Below are 25613 nucleotides of genomic sequence, written 5' to 3'. Positions count from 1 at the left end.
TGTTTGTTTAGTAAACAAAAAATGTTTATGTTTTTTTACTCAAGTTATGATTTTGGAAATTTAAAAATTCTTCCAAAATTGAGTGAAGAATTGAAGTTTTTTTACTCAATCTTGAGTTTCAAAAGGACAAAGTTTTTAACACAAAAAGTGTCTCAGAGAAAATCTGTTATGGACGAGCGTCTCATTTAGACCGTTGAAATGATATTTGCTCATTTTTTCTTCATTTCATTGATGAAATCGGTTCTCAGATACATTTTTGAAAGTCGTTCAAGTAAAAAATAATTTTAAAACGACTTGTTAAAATTCTTTTACAATTTCACAAGCTTTACAAGCCAAATTTATGTTGATTGGTCATCTAAGTACCAAATTCATCTATAAAATAAAGGAAAAATGGCAATTATCATAGATCCTACACGCTCGTTGCATTTCATCAATTTCTGAGTTTTTTTTAACTCAAACTTTGTCAAACCCGAACTTCTCAAGATTAAGTTTCTTAGTGATCTTATTGTCGCTCTGGCACTAAATCGAACCAAGCGATTTCCACTCTCGCCGCACCTTTTCTCTCCGCCTTTTTTCTGTCAAACTCAATTTGGTATTTCTCGATCAGTGTGTAAGCCAAGTTTGTTGTGATTCTTTCATCTTGTTCTGATTGTCAAACTTTTTTTTTTGTTTATTCAATGAAAAATTGAACAAATTACTATTATTACTTGCAGAAATGGTTAAAAAAGATTTGCAGCGCCACCATCGGCAGAACGAACCGATTTTTCATGAAATTCTCGATGCAATCAATCGATTTCGAACTTATTTGTGCCTCAAACTGTTCGAGCACTGCGGGTACTTTGCTGGAGGTTCATTTTTGCCAGAAAAAGGATTGGGACAAGACTCGAAGAAATTTGGGCTAGATTTATATCGTAAGCAGTGGAGGAATAAAAGTACTGATTAAATATTGACTTTCTACGAAATTGTTTATTTCATGAATGTAAGAAAACATAAATGTGATAAAATCACTTCAAAATGGTTAAATGTGGTCGATATCGATGCTATCTGTAACCTCGGAAGCCAACTGTTGGCTTAACTCGCTCTCCTCGGGTTGCACAGCCGATTCCATCGCAGAAAGTATATCAATGCTTGCGTTCGATTCCGCTTCCATGATCTCCACCTTCCTGATTGCTCCTTGAATGATGTTAAATGCTGTGTGAAGCTCCTCCTTGACCTCCCGGATTTGCTTCGACCATCGATAATTGTCCGTATTCCCCACGACCATTCCTCGATGGACTGAATCTAGGCGAGCTGCCTCGGACACTCCTACCCACCGGAAGTACTTCGATATGTTGATGGGGGGATGTTGCGCCTCCTTCAAAGCTTCTTGCTCGTGGGCAGAGGCAGCGTAAATAGTGGTCGCCCACAGCAGCCAGGAGCTGGAATGACCTTCGAGGTGCGGATTTTGCTCTCTCAACTCTTTTGCCAAAGCAGCTTCCTCCCTCATAGAGTTGGCTCCAGCCCGATCAGGATTCTTGGGATTGATTAAGTATTTGAGAACATCCCCATACTGACCCTTGGTCTCAACTTCCTTGGAGTAAGCGTACACAAACACCTTAACAATCTGATTACACCACTTTTGCAACTTTTTTGGGGTTAGATTCGTCGTGGCATACGATTTATGGGCGGTTACGTCATACACGATGAGGAACTTTTCTGCGGATTCTTTTCCGGGGATTTCATCAGGAGCCCATTTCGGGATTCCGTTTTCAAACATGACTTCCCGTTTGATGAGGCTTTTTCCTGACTCCCACATATTTGCTACCACCTCCTGCACAGAATCGCCACTGATCTGCGCCGAGAAGTTTTCCTTTGGCCTCAATTGACTTCGGTACAATCTCAGACAAAAACTGCATTCCAGTGAAAACAACTTTTCGCACTTTCCGTCGCTTTCCCGGGGGGATGGAGAAGGTCCAGCCTCGTCGTCCGTAAACGGATCGTAATCAATCCCGCCAGCTTCCGGATCAGATTCTTCAAGTCCTTCGGGATTGGCTTCTTCCGGCTGATCCTCTTTCAGATACTCTTCTTCGGTGTAGCTTTCCTCGGACCTTTCATCTTCCTCCACTTGTCTGCCGTGGTCATTTTCACTGTAAAGTTTGATGAATGTCAAAAATATGTATTACTCATCTATTTTTTTATGAAAAAAGTGAAAACTTACAATTTTTCTTGAGAAAACATGACGCGAATCACTTTGTTTTTTTTTTCTGACGTTTCTCGTGGCGGCTCGCGTTCAACACAACATGCACTCAGAATTAGGGTTAGATAAGTTTGCGAAGTCATGACTTCGGAAGTGTCAGATAAGTCGCCGCGATAATTCGGTTTATTTCCGAAATCACAATAACTCAGAATTCTTGGAAAGTGCACTCAGAAATGAGTAAAAAATAAACTCTCCAAAATTCATTCCTGTCCTTTTTAAATTAGCGTGTAGCAATTTAGCTTTTATTAAACAAAGAGCTGTAATTTTTAGGGTTTCCCAAGGTATGTGGATAATATACGCATTTGTTTTAAATAAATAATTTCTGAGTTATTTTAATTCAGGTTTCGTCGAAACTGCACCTTTTCAGGAATGAGTCAATCGAGCAATTCGTCGCCATCGTGCTAACTTGTCGTACGTGCATTTTGGGCCAAATTGAGTTAAGAACGCCATTTTGTGCAGCTCACAATGCCTCACCTTTTGACCTTCACAGATCCCCAAAATTCGATTTCAATCCTGAGATATTCAACAAAAACCGAAAAAACTCCGTGCATTTTTGTCACTTTACATATGAAACTAGTTTCAATCTTGTCGTGCTATCTTGTCACTCCATGAAAATTGATGTAAGTGCGACAAAAGGCCAAAGGGATTTCAGGCCAGAAAAGTCAGGATGCGTTTGTCGCACGTACAAGCTAGACTACCGTAAACATTTGTAATTATAACTCGGGACTCCAGCAACCAACTTCAACCAAACTTTGGGACAATGCACAGAATGGTCAGCCAAACAAAACGTGTTTGTTATTGTTTACATTGCGTGCTTTCGTTTTTGTTTATTCAAGGTCAAACATTAAAACGCGTTTTTCTCGGAACGTCAAAATGGCGGGTGCGACATGATAGCACGACGACGTCGAATTGTCGGATTGTTGAATTCTGAGTGAACTTCTCCCAAATCTGACAGATGCCCATGAGATGACAGATTTACTCATTTCTGAGTAGGTTCGGTTTTGAGTAAAACTGAGTGATTTTTAATGTCCGTGTATGATAGAGTGGATCTTTCAGCTGTCAAAACAAATAGCCAAAAAAAGCACGGGAGGGCAGAGTTTGCATTGACTGATGCACTAAGTGATTTGTTTTCATTTTTTCGACTCAAACGTCAAATCATAACACTCAAAAAAATGAGTTCGCGTAAACGTGAACAGCCTTCATGCCAACGGGAACCAGGAAGAAAACTGTTCAACTTTTATAGTGCAATGCACCATGAAAGTGAACAGTTTTCTTCCTGGTTTCCGTTGGCATGAACGCTGTTCACGTTTACGCGAACTCATTTTTTTGAGTGAAGGCTTTCTAGAGTCTAGACCCAGTAAAAAAATATGATTTAATTCTTAAATGACGAACTCCTGGTCAGAGTGTATTGATGCAAACAAAGAGCTGTCACTGTCCCTGCGAAATTTGTTGACTGACATCGAGCTGTCAGTCTAAAAAAAACAGCTAAGGAAGGGATCCGGCAGCAAGTTTGTTCTGGTTTGACGTTTGCTGGGGGAGTCAAAAAGTTTGGTTATGTTATTGCTTGCAAAAAACAATAAAAAGTCAAAGATTACATTTTTGAACTGTCACCCACAAATTTCGAGGTTATGTCCACCATGCACTGATCCCCACAAAAGGAAACCCCCCAAACCCAAACCCTTTCGTCGCTCCTAAATTACAGTACTACGCTGTGTTGTTCAGTAGGGTGACCCCGTGACCTGGTGGTGGCCAAAGAAGGGCGTCGCCCCAAGCATTCCTCAAACGATGCCCGGCTTCACGTCCAGCTGCTGACCGTGACCGGGGTGCTGTTCCAGCCCTGGGCTAGGGGTGTGCGCCCCATGGTGCTGCTGCTGCTGCTGCGAGGGGTGACTCAACGCACCGGGATGTCCCCCGCCCATGGCCATGAGGTGACCGCCGCCACCGTGGCCCGCCAAGCCCGGGCTATGAGTGCCGACTCCGCCGCCAGCGCCGCCGCCGCTTTGCATCTGCTGTTGGAGATCGGTTTGCTGCTGCTGCTGCTGTTGGGCGTTGTTAGTGTCCTCGGAGTCGCTGCACGAGTCGGACGAGTTTTTCTTGGTTGGGTTGGCGTTGGAACCGGTGCCGCTGGATGACCCCGTGGCGCCGTGTGTTTTGACGTGTTTTGCTAAATGATCACTTCGCATAAATCTTTTGTTACAGACGGGGCATAAAAATCGCTTCTCACCTGTGTGGGTTCGTAGATGGCGCTGGAGTTCGTCGGAGCGGGTGAAGCGCTTGCCGCAGAACAGCCAGTTGCAGACGAAGGGCCGCTCGCCCGTGTGCCATCGAAGGTGAGCCTTCAGGTGACTTGTTTTCCCGTAGACCTTGCCACAGCCCGGAATGTGGCAGCTGTGGATGTTCTTCTTGCGCAGATGAACTCCGGCCGGTCCGAGCCGTTCCGCTTCCTGACAGTTGGGACAGTCGCAGGTGGCACGGCCGGAATAGCGGCGCTGGCTGCGGGGTGACGGAGCCTGCGGCGTTGGCGGAGCCGGTGAAGCCGGTGTGTGCGGCAAGCCGAAGCTGCCGACGCCCTGGGACGGCAGCATGCTCTTGTACGAGTCCGGCAGCAGGTGCTGCCCGGTCCCGAGCAGGTGGGCCGTATTCGTGAGCGAGTGCGTCAACGTCGAGTAGTCCGAACTGACGGCAGCCGTGGCCGCGTAGTTGGCCATCGTGGCGGCATGCATGCCGGCGCTGCCCATGTCCAGCCAGCTGCCGGCCGCACCGTGCATGTCCCACCAGCCGGAGTTCATGTTGTCGGTCTTGTGGGCCGTGGCCGCCGACACAGCCGCATTGAACGGCCAGTCGTACGGGTGCCGCGAGTACACCGACCCGAGCGTCGTGCCCTCGACCTTGCCCAGAAGCCCGTGCTGCATGTGGGCATTCTCGGCACATGCCGGCGATGTGGTGGCTCCCGGGAAATACAAGTCACTGCCGTAGGACGGCGCCGTACTGGCCGCGCAGGACGACGTGATTGGCCTGTTGACGAAAGTCGCTGTTTGTTCAAACCCTTCCGGAACCAAACCCCCAAAAGCCCTCCGTTCTCAATTTGACAGGTTACGTTACCTCAACGTCGACTGACATTGAACCACCTCGATTCAATGTCAACAAACGCGGCAGGTAACACCATCTGTCAAACCCAAACCCCCACCTCCCAAACCTACCTGGTCGTGACGTACGACATGGGACTAGCGGTGGACGAGGCAGACGAAGCGGACGACGTCGAGAGCGCCCTCTGTGTCGACTGTATCACGTTGCTGCTACTGCTGCTGCTGGGAACCGACGACGTCTGGATCGACCCGTGTGAGCCCGCGTTGGGCGAGTGTGGCCCCGACGAGACGGTCGGGCTCTTCTTCCACGGGTGGAAGCCCTTGCCGACGGCGGCGTCCGCCAGCGGCGGCGGCGACTTGCTCGACAGCTTGTTGCACTGGGCGGCCAGCATGGCCAGCGGGGTGCCGCGAAGGCCCGGGTGGTCCTGGAAGGAGAGAGGGAGAGAGATGGGTTTTAGTCACTTGAAAAAGCATCAAATCTCGACTGCTCGACGTTTTTAGTTGATGTCGGCCCTACATATGGAATAAATCGTTCATTTCTTATCGGGAATTTCGTTTGACAGATGTTACTGACGTAAATTGACAAAATTGTCTAAATTGTTAAAATTGTTAAAATTGACAAAATTGACAAAATTGACAAAATTTACAAAATTTACAAAATTTACAAAATTTACAAAATTTACAAAATTTACAAAATTTACAAAATTTACAAAATTTACAAAATTTATAATATTTACAAAATTTACAAAATATGCAAAATTGACAAAATTGACAAAATTGACAAAATTGACAAAATTGACCAAATTGACAAAATTGACCAAATTGACAAAATTGACAAAATTGTCAGAATTGACAAAATTAACAAAATTTACAAAATTGTCAAAATTGAAAAAAAAAGACAAAATTGATAAAATTGACCCAATTGACAAAATTGACAAAATTGCCAAAATTGTCAAAATTGTCAAAATTGTCAAAATTGACAAAATTGACAAAATTGTCAAAATTGGCAAAATTGTCAAAATTGTCAAAATTGTCAAAATTGTCAAAATTGTCAAAATTGATAAAATTGAAAAAATTGTCAAAATTTTCAAAATTGTCAAACTTGTCAAAATTGATAAAATTGACAAATTTGACAAAATTGACAAAATTGACAAAATTGACAAAACTGACAAAATTGACAAAATTGACAAAATTGTCAAAATTGACAAAATTGTCAAAATTGTCAAAATTGACAAAAACTGTCAAATTGTCAAAATTGTCAAAATTGTCAAAATTGTCAAAATTGTCAAAATTGTCAAAATTGTCAAAATTGTCAAAATTGTCAAAATTGTCAAAATTGTCAAAATTGTCAAAATTGTCAAAATTGTCAAAATTGTCAAAATTGTCAAAATTGTCAAAATTGTCAAAATTGACAAAATTGTCAAAATTGTCAAAATTGTCAAAATTGTCAAAATTGTCAAAATTGTCAAAATTGTCAAAATTGTCAAAATTGTCAAAACTGTCAAAATTGTCAAAATTGACAAAATTGACAAAATTGACAAAATTGACAAAATTGACAAAATTGACAAAATTGACAAAATTGACAAAATTGACAAAATTGACAAAATTGACAAAATTGACAAAATTGTCAAAATTGTCAAAATTGTCAGAATTGTCAGAATTGTCAGAATTGTCAAAATTGACAAAGTTGACAAAATTGTCAAAATTGTCAAAATTGTTAAAATTGTCAAAATTCTAAAAATTGTCAAAATTGTCAAAATCGTCAAAACTGTCAAAATTGACAAAATTGACAAAAACTATCGAAATTGTCAAAATTCTAAAAATTGACAATATCGTCAAAATTGTCAAAATTGACAAAATTGACAAAATTGACAAAACTGACAAAATTGACAAAATTGACAAAATTGACAAAATTGACAAAATTGTCAAAATTGACAAAATTGTCAAAATTGTCAAAATTGTCAAAATTGTCAAAATTGTCAAAATTGTCAAAATTGACAAAAACTGTCAAATTGTCAAAATTGTCAAAATTGTCAAAATTGTCAAAATTGTCAAAACTGTCAAAATTGACAAAATAGACAAAATTGACAAAATTGTCAAAATTGTCACAATTGTGGAAATTGTCAGAATTGTCAGAATTGTCAAAATTGACAAAATTGACAAAGTTGACAAAATTGTTAAAATTGTCAAAATTGTCAGGCAAACAAAGCGGACGACGTCGAGAGCGTAAATTGTCCAATTGTTAAAATTGTCAAAATTGCCAAAATTGTCAAAACTGATAAAATTGACAAAAACTAATGAAATTGTCAAAATTGTCAAAATTGTCAAAATTGTCAAAATTGTCAAAATTGTCAAAATTGTCAAAATTGTCAAAATTGTCAAAATTGTCAAAATTGTCAAAATTGTCAAAATTGTCAAAATTGTCAAAATTGTCAAAATTGTCAAAATTGTCAAAATTGTCAAAATTGTCAAAATTGTCAAAATTGTCAAAATTGTCAAAATTGTCAAAATTGTCAAAATTGTCAAAATTGTCAAAATTGTCAAAATTGTCAAATTGTCAAATTGTCAAAATTGTCAAAATTGACAAAGTTGTCAAAATTGACAAAGTTGTCAAAATTGACAAAATTGACAAAATTGACAAAATTGACAAAATTGACGAAATTGACAAAATTGACAAAATTGACAAAATTGACAAAATTGACAAAATTGACAAAATTGACAAAATTGACAAAATTGACAAAATTGACAAAATTGACAAAATTGACAAAATTGACAAAATTGACAAAATTGACAAAATTGACAAAATTGACAAAATTGACAAAATTGACAAAATTGACAAAATTGACAAAATTGACAAAATTGACAAAATTGACAAAATTGACAAAATTGACAAAATTGACAAAATTGACAAAATTGACAAAATTGACAAAATTGACAAAATTGACAAAATTGACAAAATTGACAAAATTGACAAAATTGACAAAATTGTCAACATTGTAAAAATTTACATAATTGTCATAATTGTAAAAATTGTCAAAACTGTCAAAATTGTAAAAAATGTCAAAATTGTCAAAATTGTCAAAAACTGTCAAAACTGTCCAAATTGTCAAAATTGACAAAATTGACAAAATTGACAAAATTGACAAAATTGAAAAAATTGACAAAATTGACAAAATTGACAAAATTGACAAAATTGTCAAATTTGACAAAATTGTCATAATTGTTAAAATTCTCAAAATTGCCAAAAATGACAAAATTGTCAAAATTGTAAAAACTGACCAAATTGTCAAAATTGTCAACATTGTAAAAATTGACATAATTGTCATAATTGTAAAAATTGTCAAAACTGTCAAAATTGTAAAAAATGTCAAAATTGTCAAAATTGTCAAAAACTGTCAAAACTGTCCAAATTGTCAAAATTGACAAAATTGACAAAATTGAAAAAATTGACAAAATTGACAAAATTGACAAAATTGACAAAATTTACAAAATTTACAAAATTTACAAAATTTACAAAATTTACAAAATTTACAAAATTTACAAAATTTACAAAATTTACAAAATTTACAAAATTTACAAAATTTACAAAATTTACAAAATTTACAAAATTTACAAAATTTACAAAATTTACAAAATTTACAAAATTTACAAAATTTACAAAATTTACAAAATTTACAAAATTTACAAAATTTACAAAATTTACAAAATTTACAAAATTTACAAAATTTACAAAATTTACAAAATTTACAAAATTTACAAAATTTACAAAATTTACAAAATTTACAAAGTTTACAAAATTGACAAAATTGACAAAATTGACAAAATCGACAAAATTGACAAAATTGACAAAATTGACAAAATTGACAAAATTGACAAAATTGACAAAATTGACAAAATTGACAAAATTGACAAAATTGACAAAATTGACAAAATTGACAAAATTGACAAAATTGACAAAATTGACAAAATTGACAAAATTGACAAAATTGACAAAATTGACAAAATTGACAAAATTGACAAAATTGACAAAATTGACAAAATTGACAAAATTGACAAAATTGACAAAATTGACAAAATTGACAAAATTGACAAAATTGATAAAATTGACAAAATTGACAAAATTGACAAAATTGACAAAATTGACAAAATTGACAAAATTGACAAAATTGACAAAATTGACAAAATTGACAAAATTGACAAAATAGTAAAAAATGTAAAAAATTGTATAAAATTATAAAAAAAAATTAAAAAATGTAAAAAAAAATAAAAAAATGTCAAAATTGAAAACATGTAAAAAAATGTAAAAAATTGTAAAAAATTGTTAAAAAATTGTAAAAAATTGACGAAATAGACAAAATTGACAAAATTGGCAAAATTGACAAAATTAACAAAATTGATAAAATTGACAAAATTGACAAAATTGCCAAATTGACAAAATTGTAAAAATTGACTAAATAGTAAAAAAATGCAAAAAAAAAATTAAAAATTGTATGAAATTATAAAAAAAATTAAAAAAAAATGTAAAAAAATGTCAAAATTGAAAAAATGTAAAAAACTGTAAAAAATTGTTAAAAAAATGTGATTTTTTTTAAATTGTTAAAAATTGTTAAGAATTGTAAAAAATTGTAAAAAATTGTTTAATTATTTTAAAAAATTGTTAAAACTTGTTAAAAAATTGTAAAAAAATTGAAAAAAATTTAAAAAAAATGTAAAAAATTGGAAACAATTGTAAACAATTCTAAAAAATTGTTAAAAATTGTTAAAAAATGTAAAAAAATTTAAAAAAATGTAAAACATTGTGAAACATGGTTGAAAAACGTAAAAAAATGTAAAAATTGTAAAAATTGTAACAAATTGTTACAAATTGTTAAAAAATCATAAAAAATAGTTTTTCTAATTGTAAAAATTGTAAAAAAATGTAAAAATTGTATTTTTTTTTTAAATTGTAAAAATTGTAAAAAATTGTAAAAAATTGTAAAAAAATGTGAAAAAATTGTAAAAAAATGTAAATAAATTAAAAAAAAATTTATAAATAAAAAAAATTGAAAAAAATGTAAAAAAAATTGAAAAAAATGTAAAAAATTGTCAAATTGTCAAGTTGTTAAGTTGTCTAATTGTCAAGTTGTCAAATTATCAAATTGTTGTTGATTGACATTGAACTTCTCAATTCAAGGCTCATCAACAGTCAGGTAACATAGATTTTGACAGACCAAACATGTGAATCTTTTGATCTAGAATCGACAAGTCCCAATAAGTTCTGAACGAATTCCGGAATCATTTCGCAGTAAGAAACCCCAAAGAGAAGCGCATCATTAGAACCCTTTTCCCGGACTGCTCGCAACCGCACTGATGAGAACAAAGCCAATTTCCCTGCAAAACAAATCAACAGACAGAACTTCGGAAGTCATTGTCTGCGGCCGTTAAAAGTCTTCCGACGGCCCCTTTTCCGAGGAACAACCCCGGCTAATTCAATCGTTTTCTCGCGCTCCGCGCTCAAAACTCATTAATTCCAGTTCTAATTTTTTACCCTAATTTTTCAAACTCCTCTTTGCGGCCGGTTACGTCCAACTCAGGAGAGTCGGGAAGGGGCCGCAGGAGGAAGTCATTATTTTCAGCGCAGCGTCTCTGAAAGACAACAACATCAACAGCTCCGGACCGGTTGACCGCGGCGCTACGCGCCCAGACACGCGGCGTTTATCATTTTTTTCGGAACTCGTGCGGTTGTTGTCCGGGGAAGAAATATTAATTCATAACGCCGCGTCCGCGGCCGGCCTTCCTCCCACACACCCGCTTCGGGGTTTCTCGGGATCGATTTTACGAGCAGGCCTTCGGCCTGTGGCTTTTTATGGAGCAATTTCTAGCTCTCTAACCTCATTTACAGCTTCCAGGTTGTAAACGACGCTGGGGAGCCTCGACTTTTTGAAGAAAAGTTCATGCTACCTCACAATTGCAGCAACCTTGGTTGTTTTGACAGTTGTCTCGTTTTCAAACCGAGGGGCAAGACACTTCGCCTCCTTCAAGATTTAGAGGCTCCCTAGTCCTGCCAACGGGGTTATGCAACCCCACCAGCGGGGGTTCTTGACGGACCTTCCCGGGAATTGTGGGCGATAAATTACTCTCCTTTGCGGCGGCGAGACCACTCACCGCCAAGGCCAGAGATCGGTTCAATATTTATACTGGCCTAGGTCGGTAGAATATAAAGCAATCTCGATGCCCCTTTCAGGGGCGGAGTAATAACCGTAAACAAATCAGCTCGAGTTAACAAGTGGCGCGTCGCTACAATGTTGTTGATTAGTCGGTTTGTTTTGCCTAATCGTGTAGCGATGACAGTTCGTTTGTTGACAGTTCAAACATTTCGCGCACCGTGCAACGCTGCCAGTTCGGGTGAAACATTTCACGCTGGCGTCAATTAGTGCCGGTGACCTCGAATGAGGTGAAATCAACGTAAACTTAAGTGGATTAGCGGCGCTACCGTTGATCGCTTTCCCGCGATAGGCCGCGCCTAAGTGATGCCTCCAATTCGGATTGAGATTGGCGAGTAGCGGGGTCGGCTGGCTATCAAAATTGGAAATGTGAAGATCGATTTGTTGATTTGATTAAAGTGGTAGCGATTAGGGACCTGGGCGTACGCCCGGCCTAAAGTGGTTCAGAGTTGAGGCTTGGCGAGTGGGGCGAAGGGTGTTCGGTGATAATGGAAAAGCTTTTATGCGCCGAAAACGGGGGGTAATTATGGGTGAAAGAGCGTTGGAAACGCTCTTTTTTTCGTGGTAGAAAACGGGTTTGAACACCGCTAGTCGGTGGTGGTGAGGTCGTTCCACCGAAATGACGTTTCACTTAGGTCATTGAAATGTTTCAAGCGCCCTGACAAAAGTCGCTACACGCATATTCAAATTAAATTATATTTCGTTAAAAACAAATCCGAATGAGAAATGAGGAGAAAGAAAACATGAGTAAAATTTACCCAAATCTGACGTTTGCTTAACTACTCATTTTTTGTAGGTTTAAACTGAGTGATTGTGCACTCTCATTTCAAAAATCTCAGTTTTCGACAAAATCAAACCTATTCAGAAATGAGTAAATGGGGCACTTTTCAGAATTGAGTGAGCTTCACTCATATCTGGGTAAGTAACACTCCATTTTCGTTAAGTTCTGGGTGAAATTCACTAAAATCAGGCTTCTTTCCGAGTTCTGTAAACAGTGTGTAAACAAACAGTCTATTCTGCTCGTTCCTAATGTAAACATCCTCTGACGTCAGCAGCATAGAATGCTTGTTTACACATCTACATTGACCGATTTACATTGTTTTGCTAGTGTCGAGGCGTGTTTTCAATCTAAATATTGTTTTGAAATGTTTCACTAAACAGCTTTTACATTCCATGTTGACAAAATGTTTGACGGAATTGACTATTTTGTGACAAATGTAAGACTGATTTGATTTTAATATCAATCAAAATTATCACTCAACTTTTGGTGGATTGTTTAGGAAATGTTTCTTCTACAAATTAAGACAGCTCTTACCAGTTCGAAATCTGTCATAACAAAGTAGCATCACGTCATACATTTGACTGACATCGTTTAACAAAATTGGCTGATGAAATGTTTCAAAAATAATCCCCCAAATGTCGAAAATTTTACCGCGACTTTAGGTTCAGCTGCCACATGAAATATTTCAAGTACCGCCCTGAAGTGCAAACTTCCGTCATTGGATTGTAGGAATGCCCTCAACCTTTTCCAAACCGTTCGCCCTGATCCTCACCGGGCAAACGAACTAATTAAAGTTGCCTCAATGTTGCAAATTGCCTTCCGAGAAGCCATCCTCGGAGTGGTTATTGCACCTCGCTGACCACAGTCCGTCGTTCCGTTCCTCTCTGGGTTGTTTTGTTTTATGATGATTATTTTCATTCATTATTGCCGATCAATTAGCGCTCTCCGAGAAGAAGTGGTCCTGGGCCCCCGCGGCAACCCGTCGCCGTCGATTCCGCGTGCGACACAACCTTGAAATGTTGCGAATCTGACAGCGCTTTGTTTACAAACAAAACGAGTTTTGGCGTAACCTTCAAAAGCACGATCCGTCACTTGTTTTTCTCGGAGAAAACAGAGTCGGAGAGGTCGGATACCCGGAATGCCGGGCGGCCCATTATCGCCGGCACGCGATTTCGCGTTCCGCTGAGGGTAATTTTACTTTCCCAGAGGCTACCAACAATGTATGGAGCGGCTAATCTCCGCATGGAAGCTGGGCTTAGATGGCAACAAAGTTGCAGTCAAATCCAGCTGCGCGCACGTCAGCGCGCGATCGCTTCTGTCAAGAGTCCCGTGGTCGTGGAAATAAGACACTTAAATTGCTCTTCGCCCGTAATTGAATCCGTCCTGCGGGGTCTGACCCCGGTTGCTTTTCCCATAGGGGAAGGGGAAACCCACTAGAGCACGTCTAATTGGCCAACGCCGCTTCGTCGCAGGTTGAAGTCTTCATCGGAACGACCTCGCGGCGATACGCTAATGAGTTGGGGACCGTTTCTTTCCTCTCGCGCAGACGTAGCGGAAAATCGGAACGATGCGGTCTAGGTGGCTCTATTTACGGTGGATTTTTAATGGGGTTGCTTGAAACGTTTCATTTGACAGTTCCCGTTAGAAGTTAGAACTATTTCAGCCAACTTTGAAGAACTTCACATAGAAGTCAGGTTCACATTCTTCAGCGGTTATTGAATGATAAATGAAATATTTCAATATTGACAGCACATATCGTTTCGACTTCTGCCACAGAAAATTTCATTCTAGAAGAAAAATAATGGGAGTGACGATCCCCTTGCTCGGTCCAAACGTCAAAATCAATTTCAAAACATTGTTTTTTTCGTCAAAACTCGATCATTTTTTCTAATTTTCAACGAGAATCATAACAGAAGTCTTTCCGACGACCCCCAAAAAATCTCCCACAACTGCGGGGCTCTAATTGAAACCAGCAGCGTCCCGAGGGGCCTTACACTCCGCGTCAACGCAGAAGGCGACGAACCGCAAAAATGGATCCGGCGACAGCGGCGTGTAGCGTGACTAGGCCGTTTTACGCCGCCGTTGTTGTTGTTATTACACATTTTACGCGCGCGGGGCTCAAGGTGGTGATGGCGAAGGAGGTGAGGAACTGTCAGTCAGTTTCGTCGGCGATAGCGCCAATTCATCGCGTCTTGACGGGGTTCTTCTGAAGACGCCGAGTTATTGTTCTGAAGAGGTGGAGGCGCGGAAACCGCGCCAAAGTTAATTAATCAGATGATTTTTTGGACCGGCAGCGGACAAAGGCGGGCGCGAAACAATGACCGAGTCACGTCATTTCTCAAGCACTTGATGATGATTCAATTACCGACACTTGGGGCTGCGTGCCGCAGCGCGGCACAACGAGCCTGAAAGTGATCTAATTGAGGACTCCCTCGTTAGATCAGTTTCGGGAAGTGACAGAAAAGGGGCACACTTCCCGGAATCGGCTCGCATGACCGAATTCTACCCTCGTCCAAATGGAGTTCGCGAGACAGACAGACTTGTTTTCGTTTTTTTTGCGAGTCCCAAAACTGACTCAAATTTGCCAGTTTGATGGCGGCGACCACAAAAACGTGTCCGTCTGACAGACGAACCAGAAAAAAAACACAAAAATCTTTTCAACTCTGGCATCTTCAATCATCTTACCCCGAAGATGAAGAAAAAAAAACGTCAATCATAACTCCGGCCGGGAAGAACCAGAACTCCGGCGCTCTGTCCTTCGCGTATGACACGCCACCCCTGTGTGGTGTAGGGTCATCCGGCAATTACGCGCTACCGATCGAAATCAAACTCTTTCCCACAGCAATCAAAGCAATTTTCCCTCTCAAGCTGGAAATCTTCACCGTGGCGGCACATAAGATCAATTTACTCTTCGATTGACGTCCCCGCTGCAAGAAAATGGGTAATAATTACCCTTTTTCTGACGTTTGCGGTGTGGTCCAATCAGTCGACTTTCAGTTCGATTAGATGTCATTCGAAGCGCGTCAAATCGACATTAGATCACATTCGCGTGGTACAGTAGAGGCCCCTACGACGGTTTCCGCTCAACGGATGACAGTTCGTCAACGCTACAGTAGAGGCTCCCCCAACAAGATCCCGCATTGCAATTAGAAACCCATTTGTCACGACGACCGTAAACCCTTTGGCCGGGTCTTGGTTACGACTGCGCCACGGTAATTTGCGATCGTGAGTTGCCGTCGCCGTAAGGTTAGAGGTCGCCACTTGGAGCTTTTTGCCGGAACTCACCGCCAACACCGTGATCGCACGACGGTCAAGGTTAATCGAGTCGGCGCGGTAGAACAACATTAGAGGTGATCATTTCCTAATCCATTTACCGGCATCCTGTTGCGGTTAGGTTGCGCTAATGACGCGACGCGTCAGTGTTGCCAGTTTGGTTGAAGTTTGAAGGCAGTGCTGCCAAACTGCATAGTCGGACGAGGGGTGATGCAATTATTCAATTTAATCGAGAAATGTAAAGTTATCTACCCCGGGGTTCAGTGCAATCTGAATTGTAAATACGACCATTAGCTGCACAGCGAGCTCAGTCATACATATTTTAATTGTGCAAAGGCTAGGCAGTGCAAGCTTAAATAAGTTGTTCCAACTTCACTCATCCCACCGGGGGCCCGTCAAGTTTGTGTTATATTGCTTTCTCCACGCAAGAACTGCACCTCGCAGTTCGTGTATAATTAATTCAAATAGTCCGATTGCACCTAGCCTCACTCTTTCGCAAGTGAAGTAATGCCCCTGCAAATTCTTGAATAATAAAAACAAAACACAACTCCCAAGTCGTGATTTTCGGTCATAAAGCCGGCAAATGTGCGAAACATTGCGCATATACACAGATAAAACCGCTTCACACCATCCCAGTTGAAGCCCTTTTACGGAAAGAGTCGGGGTTCGTGCTAACCCTCGTCGTCGTCGGTGCCGGCTTTTTCCAAGAACTTGAAAGTAATTTGTTACACACGAAACGTCAAAAGTTGGTGGTTGAGTATCTCGTTGTTTCGCTTTTATTTTACTTTTTTGCAAGCGCCCACTTTTGAATAGGGTAAAGTTTGAGTCGGCGTCGCCGACGGACATAACCTCACATCGCGCCAGCGATCCGTCCAAGTTTATACGGTGCAGTGGCTCTTAATTTCAATTGAAAAGTTTAAAAAGTTTAAATGCATAGCGTGACATTCACGAAAACGCTGGCAACACTTTCGTTTGCTGTCAAAGTTTGGTGGCAGTCGACATTCGTCGACATAAATTGTGACGCTGACAGTGGTAGCTGTCAAACGAGGGGCGCGACAATGCAACCATCTTTAATAGCAGTCTATGACTGCTTCCGTAATGTCGACTACAGTAGAGGGCGCGGGGATTGTTTTATTGGTTTACCGTGCGCTCCCCCCTTTTTCGTCGTGGACCTGTCTCGCGCGGGGAGCGCGGGGTCGGCAACTGCTCCAATTGAGGCAACAATAACTTTGAACTACTTGAAAATGAGAGTTAAGTTGAAAATACCTATAATTTAGCGAGTACACACAGAGTTGTGTACGTACGTCGGCAATTTAGCCCGACTCGTCGACTTGGTCTAAGATCGCAGGGGCAACACGAATCCGAGGAGAAGGTCTAGGAGGCACAACAAAAAAGAGTCGAGTAAATACCGAGTACCGTACCTCTCGCTGGTTGTTGCGGGGTTGCTCCCGGTACGGTACTCACAGAGGTCTACCAATAATAAGATCTTGCGCTCCGCGCAAGTACGTATTTGTTTTCAATTTGATACTGATTGGAGCCGCTGCCGCGGCTGCTGCCACTGCAGTGGCACGGCCAATTACCCTGAGCACCGATTATGGGCCAATTTGGTTCGGTTTGGCTACATTGTGCCAGCGGCCGCTACTGTAGTCGACGCAAGCTGTCACTTTGACAGGTGCGGTTCGACCAAGGTCCTTCAACCGCAAAAAAAACCCGCACCGACTCTTCCGCGTAGCAAGTCAACGAACCCGAAAATGACCCACTTTTCACCCCGACCGCAAAGGACGACGACGACAACTGTCACTTTCTTTTCCCCTTCGGGATGACAGTTGGCACCGCCAACTGTTCCAGCTTCGTGGTCGACGTAATGGTTTCATTTGGGACCCCGTTTCGCAACTGTCGACGACCCCGTCGTCGTTTTCCTGCTCTGCTTGGGGTGGCCACAGAACCGTAAGTCCTGTGTGTGTGTGGTCGGGATGACGCCACCACCTCTCTGGAACACACCGCTAATGGGCTTCCACTTTTCTCATTTTGCGGCGGACCCTGGTGGTCGATTTCACGCATATGTTTTATTTGTTTTAAGATGTATTAAAATGTTTGCCCCTCCCCTTCTCCCTTCGCGGACGTTCCGTCCGCAGAAGCCGACTCGGAGAAGAGGCTTTTAAACTTTCCCGATCGTCGAGAAATTGAAAGAAAAGAGAGGGGGCACCTTTTGCGGTTTGGCTTCTTTTGTTTTTACATATTATTTCGTTGCGCCCCCTCCCTCCTTCCTCTTTCGCAATTGATCTTTAAACCTGCCGAACCCAGAGACCCTCCCCCCTCTCCTTCGGAAAGCGGCGCGTAGACCGCGAGGGGCTCGACCCGAGGTTTGTTCTATTACTTAAACCTATATTAAGCGAGCTATAATTATGTTGTCTTGAGGTTTCAAATTTATGTTTAAAAGCACTTTCCCCTCGCGCGGTTCTCCCCCCTTCCTCCGACCCCACTGAACCCGGTCTTTCGATTCTCGAGCTTTTTCGGGAGGAGCCCCCTTGGAGCGGCTCAATTTCGCGTAAATCTTGCCTGCTTTTGGCGGCCGCGTCGTTTTGGTCGATGCTTTTATCGATTTGAACGTGCCCCTCTCCTCCCTTGGGTCTTCACCCGTAGGTTTGGCAGTGCGCCGGATGCCAACTCGCCGCCGACGGATTGACGGCCGTTTGATGGTTCCGCGCGAAAAAGTGCGGGTGCCGCGGCTTTTTGAGCGAGTTTTGTTGCAACCTGGATGTAAACAAAGGGCGAGTCGAGAAATGGTCGACCAGTGTCGACTGGACAGAGAGCCGGTGACGTTTGTGGTTTTTTTTTATGGGGTTGAGGTTACAGTAGCTGCCAAAGAAGGAGCTTTGTTCCATTTCATTCAGGGGTGGGTGGGGCTTGAAATATTTCATTTGACAGTTTCTACAGAGCGGATTCGTTAATTCGAATTTTGCTTTGTAATTCGAACGTATTCGAATTAAAATGCACTCAACCGTCAAAATCAGTTGTCAAACTGATGTTGTCACAAACGCGTAATGGGGCATCTGTCAGATTTGAGTGAATTTCACTCAGAGTTGGGTGGATATCACTCAGGCTTCGTTGAATTATGAGTGAAATTCGCTCAAATCTGGAAAATCTGATGATGGAAACGTGATTCAAGATTTTCAAATTACCACGTAATATCTAACACGCCAAGAATGGTCGTACCATCTGTCAAAATTTCTAGCCTCAGAAGTTTGTTGCGAGTTGATTTTCTGCTCTATTGACAGCAACGATTTCCGTTTTCGCAAACATAAACAAACCAAACAAAAGAAATTGTTTGGTAGCAAGGGGGAAGACACTTGTGGATTCAAGATTAAATTCAACTCAAAACATCGATTTAGATCCAATCAAACTGCAATCTAAACTTATCCAATGATGAGCTATTCGAGTTCGTCTATGACGTGCAAGCCCCCTTCGGGAACGTCCGTCAAAATAGACCAATTCCAGTCCGTCAACCGTCAAGGTCACCACACTAGCGTGCGATGCACCCGGTAGGTCAGTTAACCCGCTGCATCCGTCCACGGGTTCCAAATCTTCGTCCTGAAGAAACAAAAACGAACGCTCGTGTAATTTCGACGCGCCCTGCGGGCCCCTCGACCGATACAATGTTGTAACCAAACTAATCAATTACCGTCACACGCATCTCGCTTCAGAACACTCGGGAGTCTTGCAGTCCTAATGACGTGTCGTCGTTGCCGTTCGATCTTCTTCAGCTGAAAAGGTTTTGAAAAAGCTGCGATTGGAAATTGGCTTCCTAATTGTGTGTGTGGCTGGCAAGTCGGTGGACACGCACCGAGGGGCTTTGCGTGTTTTAATTTTTAACTGCAGCAAATTGACGTCATTTTTTGCCCTGACGGATGCGCTCCTCGGCACCAAGAACTCCGGTTTGGGCTCGCAATTAAAGATTCCAACAATGTTGCCGACTCGGCTCAGCTGTGTAGCTTTGTTTACGTCGTGCCCTCTGGGCACGGACTGACCGTTCCCTTGGCACATCCGTAAGTCATCAACCTCGGCACCTAGAACGAATGCAAATTCCAGGTAGTTCCGAGGGGCACTCCGATTGATGATGACAGGCGACCGTTTAGCGCGCAGTTCAGAGGCTCTGTTATTACTCCAGCTCACATCAAAATGTGCGCGATGTGACTGACTGATGGTTTTAATTACAGATTTCGCCCTTGTAATTAAGAGTCGGCCAGGGCCGATCAGCTGATACGCGGGCAATGTGTCGCATCTGACACCCCCCGCTCGCGAAACGTCATCGCCATGATGGCTGCGGCAGGGCCGCTACTGTACGACGAGGTCGAGTGACCGAAATTCAAGTCCAATTAGCGACTCCCACGGCTGCTCGAAAAAAGGGTTCGAACTCGACACCCCTCCCCGACGACGACGACCCTAATTGAGGGTTGAATTAATTAAAGTGACTTGGATGTGCGGGTGGGTTGAGGTTAGGATCAGAGGGGGGGATCAAATTGCACCTTCTACTGTCGGTCAGTGTGTGTGCAAAACGAAAAGCCGATAATTAGCGCCATTATTGGCAGAGGCTCCTCCGGAGAAAGAGCGAACAACTTCGCCCTCCGGAACTTGAGCCTGGCCTCGCAATTATTATTTATTTGATCTTTTAATTTGCTTCGGTGCGCTCCTCTACACATAAAACGTGTTAATGATTTTGACTTTTTCCCGCAATTGGTCTTTCGAGAAAGTGGTCGGAAGGTGGCCCTGTAATTACCGTCGACCTTCTCCTACGAGCCACTTTCGTTAGCGCCCTCTAACAAGGTTCGCTTTTTCGAACGCATTCTTCCGGAGGAGCCCATTAAAACCTCGTAAATTTGTCACCTCGCAAATCGACATCGCCGCCGGTGGCGGCCACCTCACCAACAAATGTGTCACATTACGGACGAATAAAACAAAACTAATTTGTCATAATGCCATTAGCGATGGAGGAGGGGCGGAGTCCCGGGGCCCCATCCGGTTGTCGTCTGGTCGACTGCGTTGGTGGCGTAGAACTAGAACGAATTGAGTTACAACTTGGTGGAGAGATGCTTATCGTGTTTAGATCGACGCGACGCGTCACCTGACACCATGGTGGATGCGTTGATTACCCCCTGTAGTGGAGTGATCTTCTCTGTGGGACGCGCGGTCTGCGCGGGTTGGTAAACAACTCGTGCGCTGTCATTAGCTGGAATTTGAGGTTAGGAGAGCAGTAAGTTGTCAAATTAGGCTACGAAAAGTTGTTGAGTGATTGGCCCCTTGGTCGTTTCTTTAGTTTTTAGGAAGTTTTGCTCAATGTTGTGGAAGTTGTTTTTCGTTGAGTGACGTACCCCTTGGTTATGTCAAAAGTCAAATTTCCACAGATGACTAGAGTGGATGCCATTGAAAATCTAACGATTGGTTCTTGAGCTATCATGGTTATGTTTGAGCCGACCAAAACTCTATTTTTTTTAAAAATGTCCTATTTTCATAGGAAACCCATGACTCATAGGTTGTTTTGAAAATTTACTCTAGAACTGATGTCTGCTGGCAGTTTTCGAAAACATCGCAAGCAATTTGAGGCTAAAAGTGATTTTTTTTAATTTCACCACGTTTTCACGGCGCTAAGACATAAAATTGCTTCCAACTACCGGTAATATATTGTCTTGCACATGGTTTAGCTTTTAGTACGGTATGCAGATCGGAAGGAACGCGGTCCAGAAATGTTGAGTGTTTTTTTTCGTGACCCCCCCAAGAAAAGTTGACAGTTCGGTATGAGCGCGTTTGACGGTGAGCGCGCTTGAGGTTCTTTGAGGGAAAAAATAAAAAAAAGATCAAAAATATTCAAAAAATTTAAATTGAATAACATAAAAATGTTCATTCAAAAACTTTAAACAATTATTAATTGTAAAAAGAAGTTGAAAATTGAATTATTCGGAAATCAATAATTTAACATTTATTCAGAAAATCATAAAATTAGAAATTCACAAATTCTCAAGCAAGACAAACTAAAATTATAAAATTATGAATCATGTAATAATGAAATAATGAAATTAGTAAGTTAAGAAATTAGGATGTTAGGAAATTAGGAAATCAGAAAATTTTGAAATAAGGAAATAAGGATGTTAGGAAAGAGGAAATTAGGAAGTTAGTAAATAAAGAAACTATGAAATTAGGAAGTTAGGAAATTGGGAAATAAGGAAATTTAGAAATTAGGAAATTTGGTAATTAAGAAATTAGGAATCAGAAAAAAAGAAAATTTGGAGATTATGATGATAAGAAGTTAGGAAATTGAGAAATTATGAAATTATGAAATAAAGGAAATGGGAAATTTGAATGATAGGAAATTGAGAAATTTAGGAAATTAGAAAATTAAGAAATAAGGATATAAGGAAATAAGGAAATCAGAAAATTATGAACAATTAGGAAGTTAAGAAATTTGGTAATTAGGAAAATAAGAAATTAGGAAATTAGAAAGTTCGGAAATTAGGATGTTAGGAAATTAGGAAGCTAGGAAATTAGGAAATTTAGTAATTAGGAAATTAAGAAATTAGTAAATTAGGTAATTAGGAAATTAGGAAGTTAGGAAATTTGGAAATTTGGAAATTATAAATATTTTTCAAAATTCTAAAATTCATAATTTCTTGAATTCTTAAATTCATTCAGGTTTCGAATTTTTATTTTTTTGATCTATTGAATTTATACATTCTTTAATCTCGACTTTAATATTATTTTTTCAATCCTGCATATTTTTTTTTGAATTTCCAAAATAAAGATTTTAAAAATGGTTGGAATTTCCTTCATATTTTTTGTTATTTGAAATTTCTGAAATATTTGTTTTTCCATATTTTCAAATTTTTATTTCTGAATCATTTGTATTGTCGAATATCAGATTATTATTGAATTTTTCAGTAAGAAAATAGATATTTGTATGATTATCGTCAAGTTTATTTTCACTCCGGTTTATTTCATTTCGGTCCCGCCAGGGTGGATTAATCGGACAATGTAGTGAACTCACAATCCAAAGGTTGCTGGTTGGTACTAGCAATAGTTGGCGACACGTGGGCCAACAGCAATAAAGACAACTTCTATTTTTTACTCCGTTTCGACCAAAAAACTAAATCTGTCCTTTTAATATCAAGATTGTGCATTTTGAGATTCGCCGGGATTTTCTATTATTCTAAAGAATTTAAAATTATTGAAACGATTGTAACTTTCAGTCGCATTCAAAAAGTAAAATTCATTTTTTTTTATTTTTTCATCAAAACGTATTACAAACAAGCACCGCGAGAAGAAACGTCAAACGCCGCTTTCCGTTTCTGTTCCTTTTCAGCTGCGTACCGCTTAAGAAAAATCTTTTCGTGACCCTTTCCTTGACCGTTTCTTGGGCGTTTTTTTATATGGAGTTTTGCGTTCCTTCCGATCTGCATATCAGCCTTTTCACGTGAAAAATAATTCCGAAACATGGAATCAATTAGCAATCGCTAGCAAAAAAACAAACACACTTGACGTTTTACCAGTATTTACCTATTCTCGTCGAAGGCTGATGAAAACGAGCATGAAACGAAGTCCACCAACACCACCAGCAGAGCGTATCGAGAAATTAAAAGTGAGAGTGTGTGCGTGCAACATGGAGTTAATGTTTTTGAAAAGCCTTGGTAAGCTTCACAGCAACTGCACAGAAAGTTTAACTCCATGTTGCAATTTGACAGCTCGATAAAAGCGAGTCAGTGTTGCCAGGAAACTGTTTTGAAAAGTCACTTCTAGTGAGTGTTCGCTTAAAATATCGTCACAAATGGCAGCACTGGGCAGACAAAAACGAGCGCTCAAAGAAACAAGAACTCAGCCGATAATAGAAATTGCGTGCGTTCCAGTGCGTTCTCGTCAGACCAGAATAGACTTGGGAAATATTTTTGTAAAATGCTTATAAAAGTAATACGAATAAATTTTACTAAAAGCCAAATTTAACAGAAATGTTCACCAAAAGCTGCTCTACAGGTTGGTGTACTTGGTTACAGTAAATTTCAAGTAACACTCCAGATTATCCGGCCTTGTTCAGACACGATAGCTGGGTCGACCTTGCCAGTAAAACCAAAACATAAACAACAACAAAAGTTAAGTGACGAACATTAGTGTGTTATGTCTTCTATTGTTTATGTTTGTTCCGGGTTCAGAAGGGATTCATAAACCGGAATTTAAGTACTCTCAACAAATCCATCTTCAAACACGCCAATAAATCACCCCGGCAATTCGCCTGACTCCCTCCCGCTGCGCAACCCATGCCAGTTCCGGCAAATGCACAATCGGAACCGCTGGTGCGCTGACACCGCGCTACCAGATTACACCACACAGATTAAAACATCATTTAGCGCGTCCCCACCATCGACCCGAACTGCACTCTCAAAAGAGCAGCTTAGGGCATCGTCACCCCAGCGGTAGGTCCCCGCGTGGCCTACTGCGCCGAAACGATACTGTTCGTCGTCGGGTTCTTTTTTCGGAAGAAGCCTGCTGCGATGATAAATACGGCGGCGGCCGTTGTGACACCCTGGGAATCCTGGGATCAATTAGGAGGTCGTGTTGCGACTTTGCTTACCTGTGGAGGAGAAACGGAGAGAAGAGAAATAATTGCGTTAGGAAAAAGCGAAAGGAGCGATTGAAACAAAGTATATGAGAGCAGAGTGCAAAATCAATAAAATGACAGGAAGCGGTTGGACGGTTCTTGGAAAACGGCGAAGCCGTTGCAGAGGGAGAGATGAAATCATCAACCTTTGGACTGTTGGACTCTGCTACCGAAGAGGTGCACGGTGATGATGATGTTTCCTGAATGCAGAAGGCGAAACGATAACGTATCATTAAAGGCTGAGGGAACGGTCGTTGGGGTCCGTCCGTAACTAGAAGCAGCTCTCGTCACGATACAGCTATTAAAGGTCCGTTCGGACCGGCAGTTCCGGCGAACTGACAATCGCTTCTGAATCATCGCGTCGGCACAAATCAATTTGAATGAGATTGTTGTTGTTGTTGTCGTTGGTGCGGATTATGCATGAGGCGTGTATCCTTCGGTGCACGGTTCAGTAATTATAAATTATTCACGATTTATTACTAATCTGTGTGCATGAGCAACCTACACCAGGGGGTTGCCAGCGTCACAACCGTTCTGGCAACCCTGACCGCGTGTACTGTTAATCGTCGATCACCTCGGCACCGACCCCTCCAGGGATCGACAACAACTTCCAACAACCTCCACTGGAAGCGATCAAGCGATGCTTATCTTAATCACATTTGCATTATCCGACGTCGTCGACGACGACGACCTAAACCTAGGATCTACGCGTGTCCCAAAAACCTCATCTCCGTAACCAAGATCTTCAACCGATCCCCCAGCGGGCACGCGTCCCACACCGGACTTCCAACGCGCTCGAAAAAAAAACAAGTTATTGATGGTTTGTTGATGTAAAGTGGCCAGCGCTCCCTCCCCCGGTGCAACTTCATCACCACGCCTTGGCGCGAACCTCGAAAAGCGCAGATCCCCGGGGGCGCTTTCCGTCGTCGTCGTCGGAACGTTTCAGTGTGCAGGATAATTTATGCCAGTAAACCACCGCTGAACTCGGCCGAACACCACCACCACGTAATATCGATCAAGAGATAATGTCCTGCTCCCGGAGGGCGCGAGTCCGCGCACCCGGCCATCCCGGAGATTACACGTCCTCCAGAACACAGTTAGCTGGGACTGGTTTTTTTTTTGCGGTCGTTGATCCGCGGGAATTACGCGCCCTTGGGACACTTTTGTGTGAAACTTATTGAGGCCCATGCAGCAAAAGGGAAGGTTGAACTCAAAATTGGGGGAGATAGCATGAGCGTGTAATGCATTTGACAGTTTTTGACAGTTCAATGTCAAACGGGTACACGTTGACTCGAAAATCGATAGTTTGACGTTTATACAAACTTGCGCAACTTTAGTTTCGAATTGCTGACCATTGATCATCGATATATGTGACCATTGCTCCTGTTGACCTTTA

General features: G+C 41.2%; 2 protein-coding genes across 5 annotated transcripts in view; both read right to left on the bottom strand.

The window, feature by feature from the left end:
* Positions 1-939: 939 nt before the first annotated feature.
* On the bottom strand, positions 940-2295 carry LOC120414532 (uncharacterized). Its single transcript, XM_039575743.2, has 2 exons — positions 2198-2295; positions 940-2126 (listed from the first exon to the last, which is right to left on the bottom strand). The coding sequence occupies exons 1-2, from the start codon at positions 2215-2217 to the stop codon at positions 1019-1021; spliced, it is 1128 nt and encodes a 375-aa protein (XP_039431677.1). The 5' UTR covers positions 2218-2295; the 3' UTR covers positions 940-1018.
* Positions 2296-3825: 1530 nt separating this feature from the next.
* Positions 3826-25613, bottom strand: part of LOC120414531 (transcription factor Sp9) — a 44786-nt gene continuing 22998 nt past the window's right edge. For 2 of the 4 annotated variants that reach the window (XM_039575739.2, XM_039575740.1), the window contains exons 2-4: positions 5437-5747; positions 4461-5251; positions 3826-4400 (exon numbers count right to left, since the gene is read on the bottom strand). In XM_039575739.2, coding sequence (XP_039431673.1) covers positions 4015-4400; positions 4461-5251; positions 5437-5747 — 1488 coding nt within the window. In that variant the 3' untranslated portion in view covers positions 3826-4014. Of the gene's footprint in view, positions 4401-4460; positions 5252-5436; positions 5748-17159; positions 17319-24363; positions 24466-25613 lie in introns of those variants that run through there. The other 2 variants (XM_052706368.1, XM_039575741.2) reach the window with 2 other exon arrangements.

The sequence above is a fragment of the Culex pipiens genome, chromosome 1 (genome assembly GCF_016801865.2).
Source record: "Culex pipiens pallens isolate TS chromosome 1, TS_CPP_V2, whole genome shotgun sequence".
Taxonomy (NCBI): Eukaryota; Metazoa; Arthropoda; class Insecta; order Diptera; family Culicidae; genus Culex; species Culex pipiens.
Note: the sequence above shows the minus strand (reverse complement) of the source record. Positions and strands in the feature narration are given on the sequence as shown.

Coding starts and splice junctions, on each gene's coding strand:
- LOC120414532 (XM_039575743.2), bottom strand. CDS start 2,217: ATGTTTTCTCAAGAAAAATT. Junction 2,127..2,197: donor ATGTTTTCTCAAGAAAAATT/GTAAGTTTTCAC, acceptor CAAACTTTACAG/TGAAAATGACCACGGCAGAC.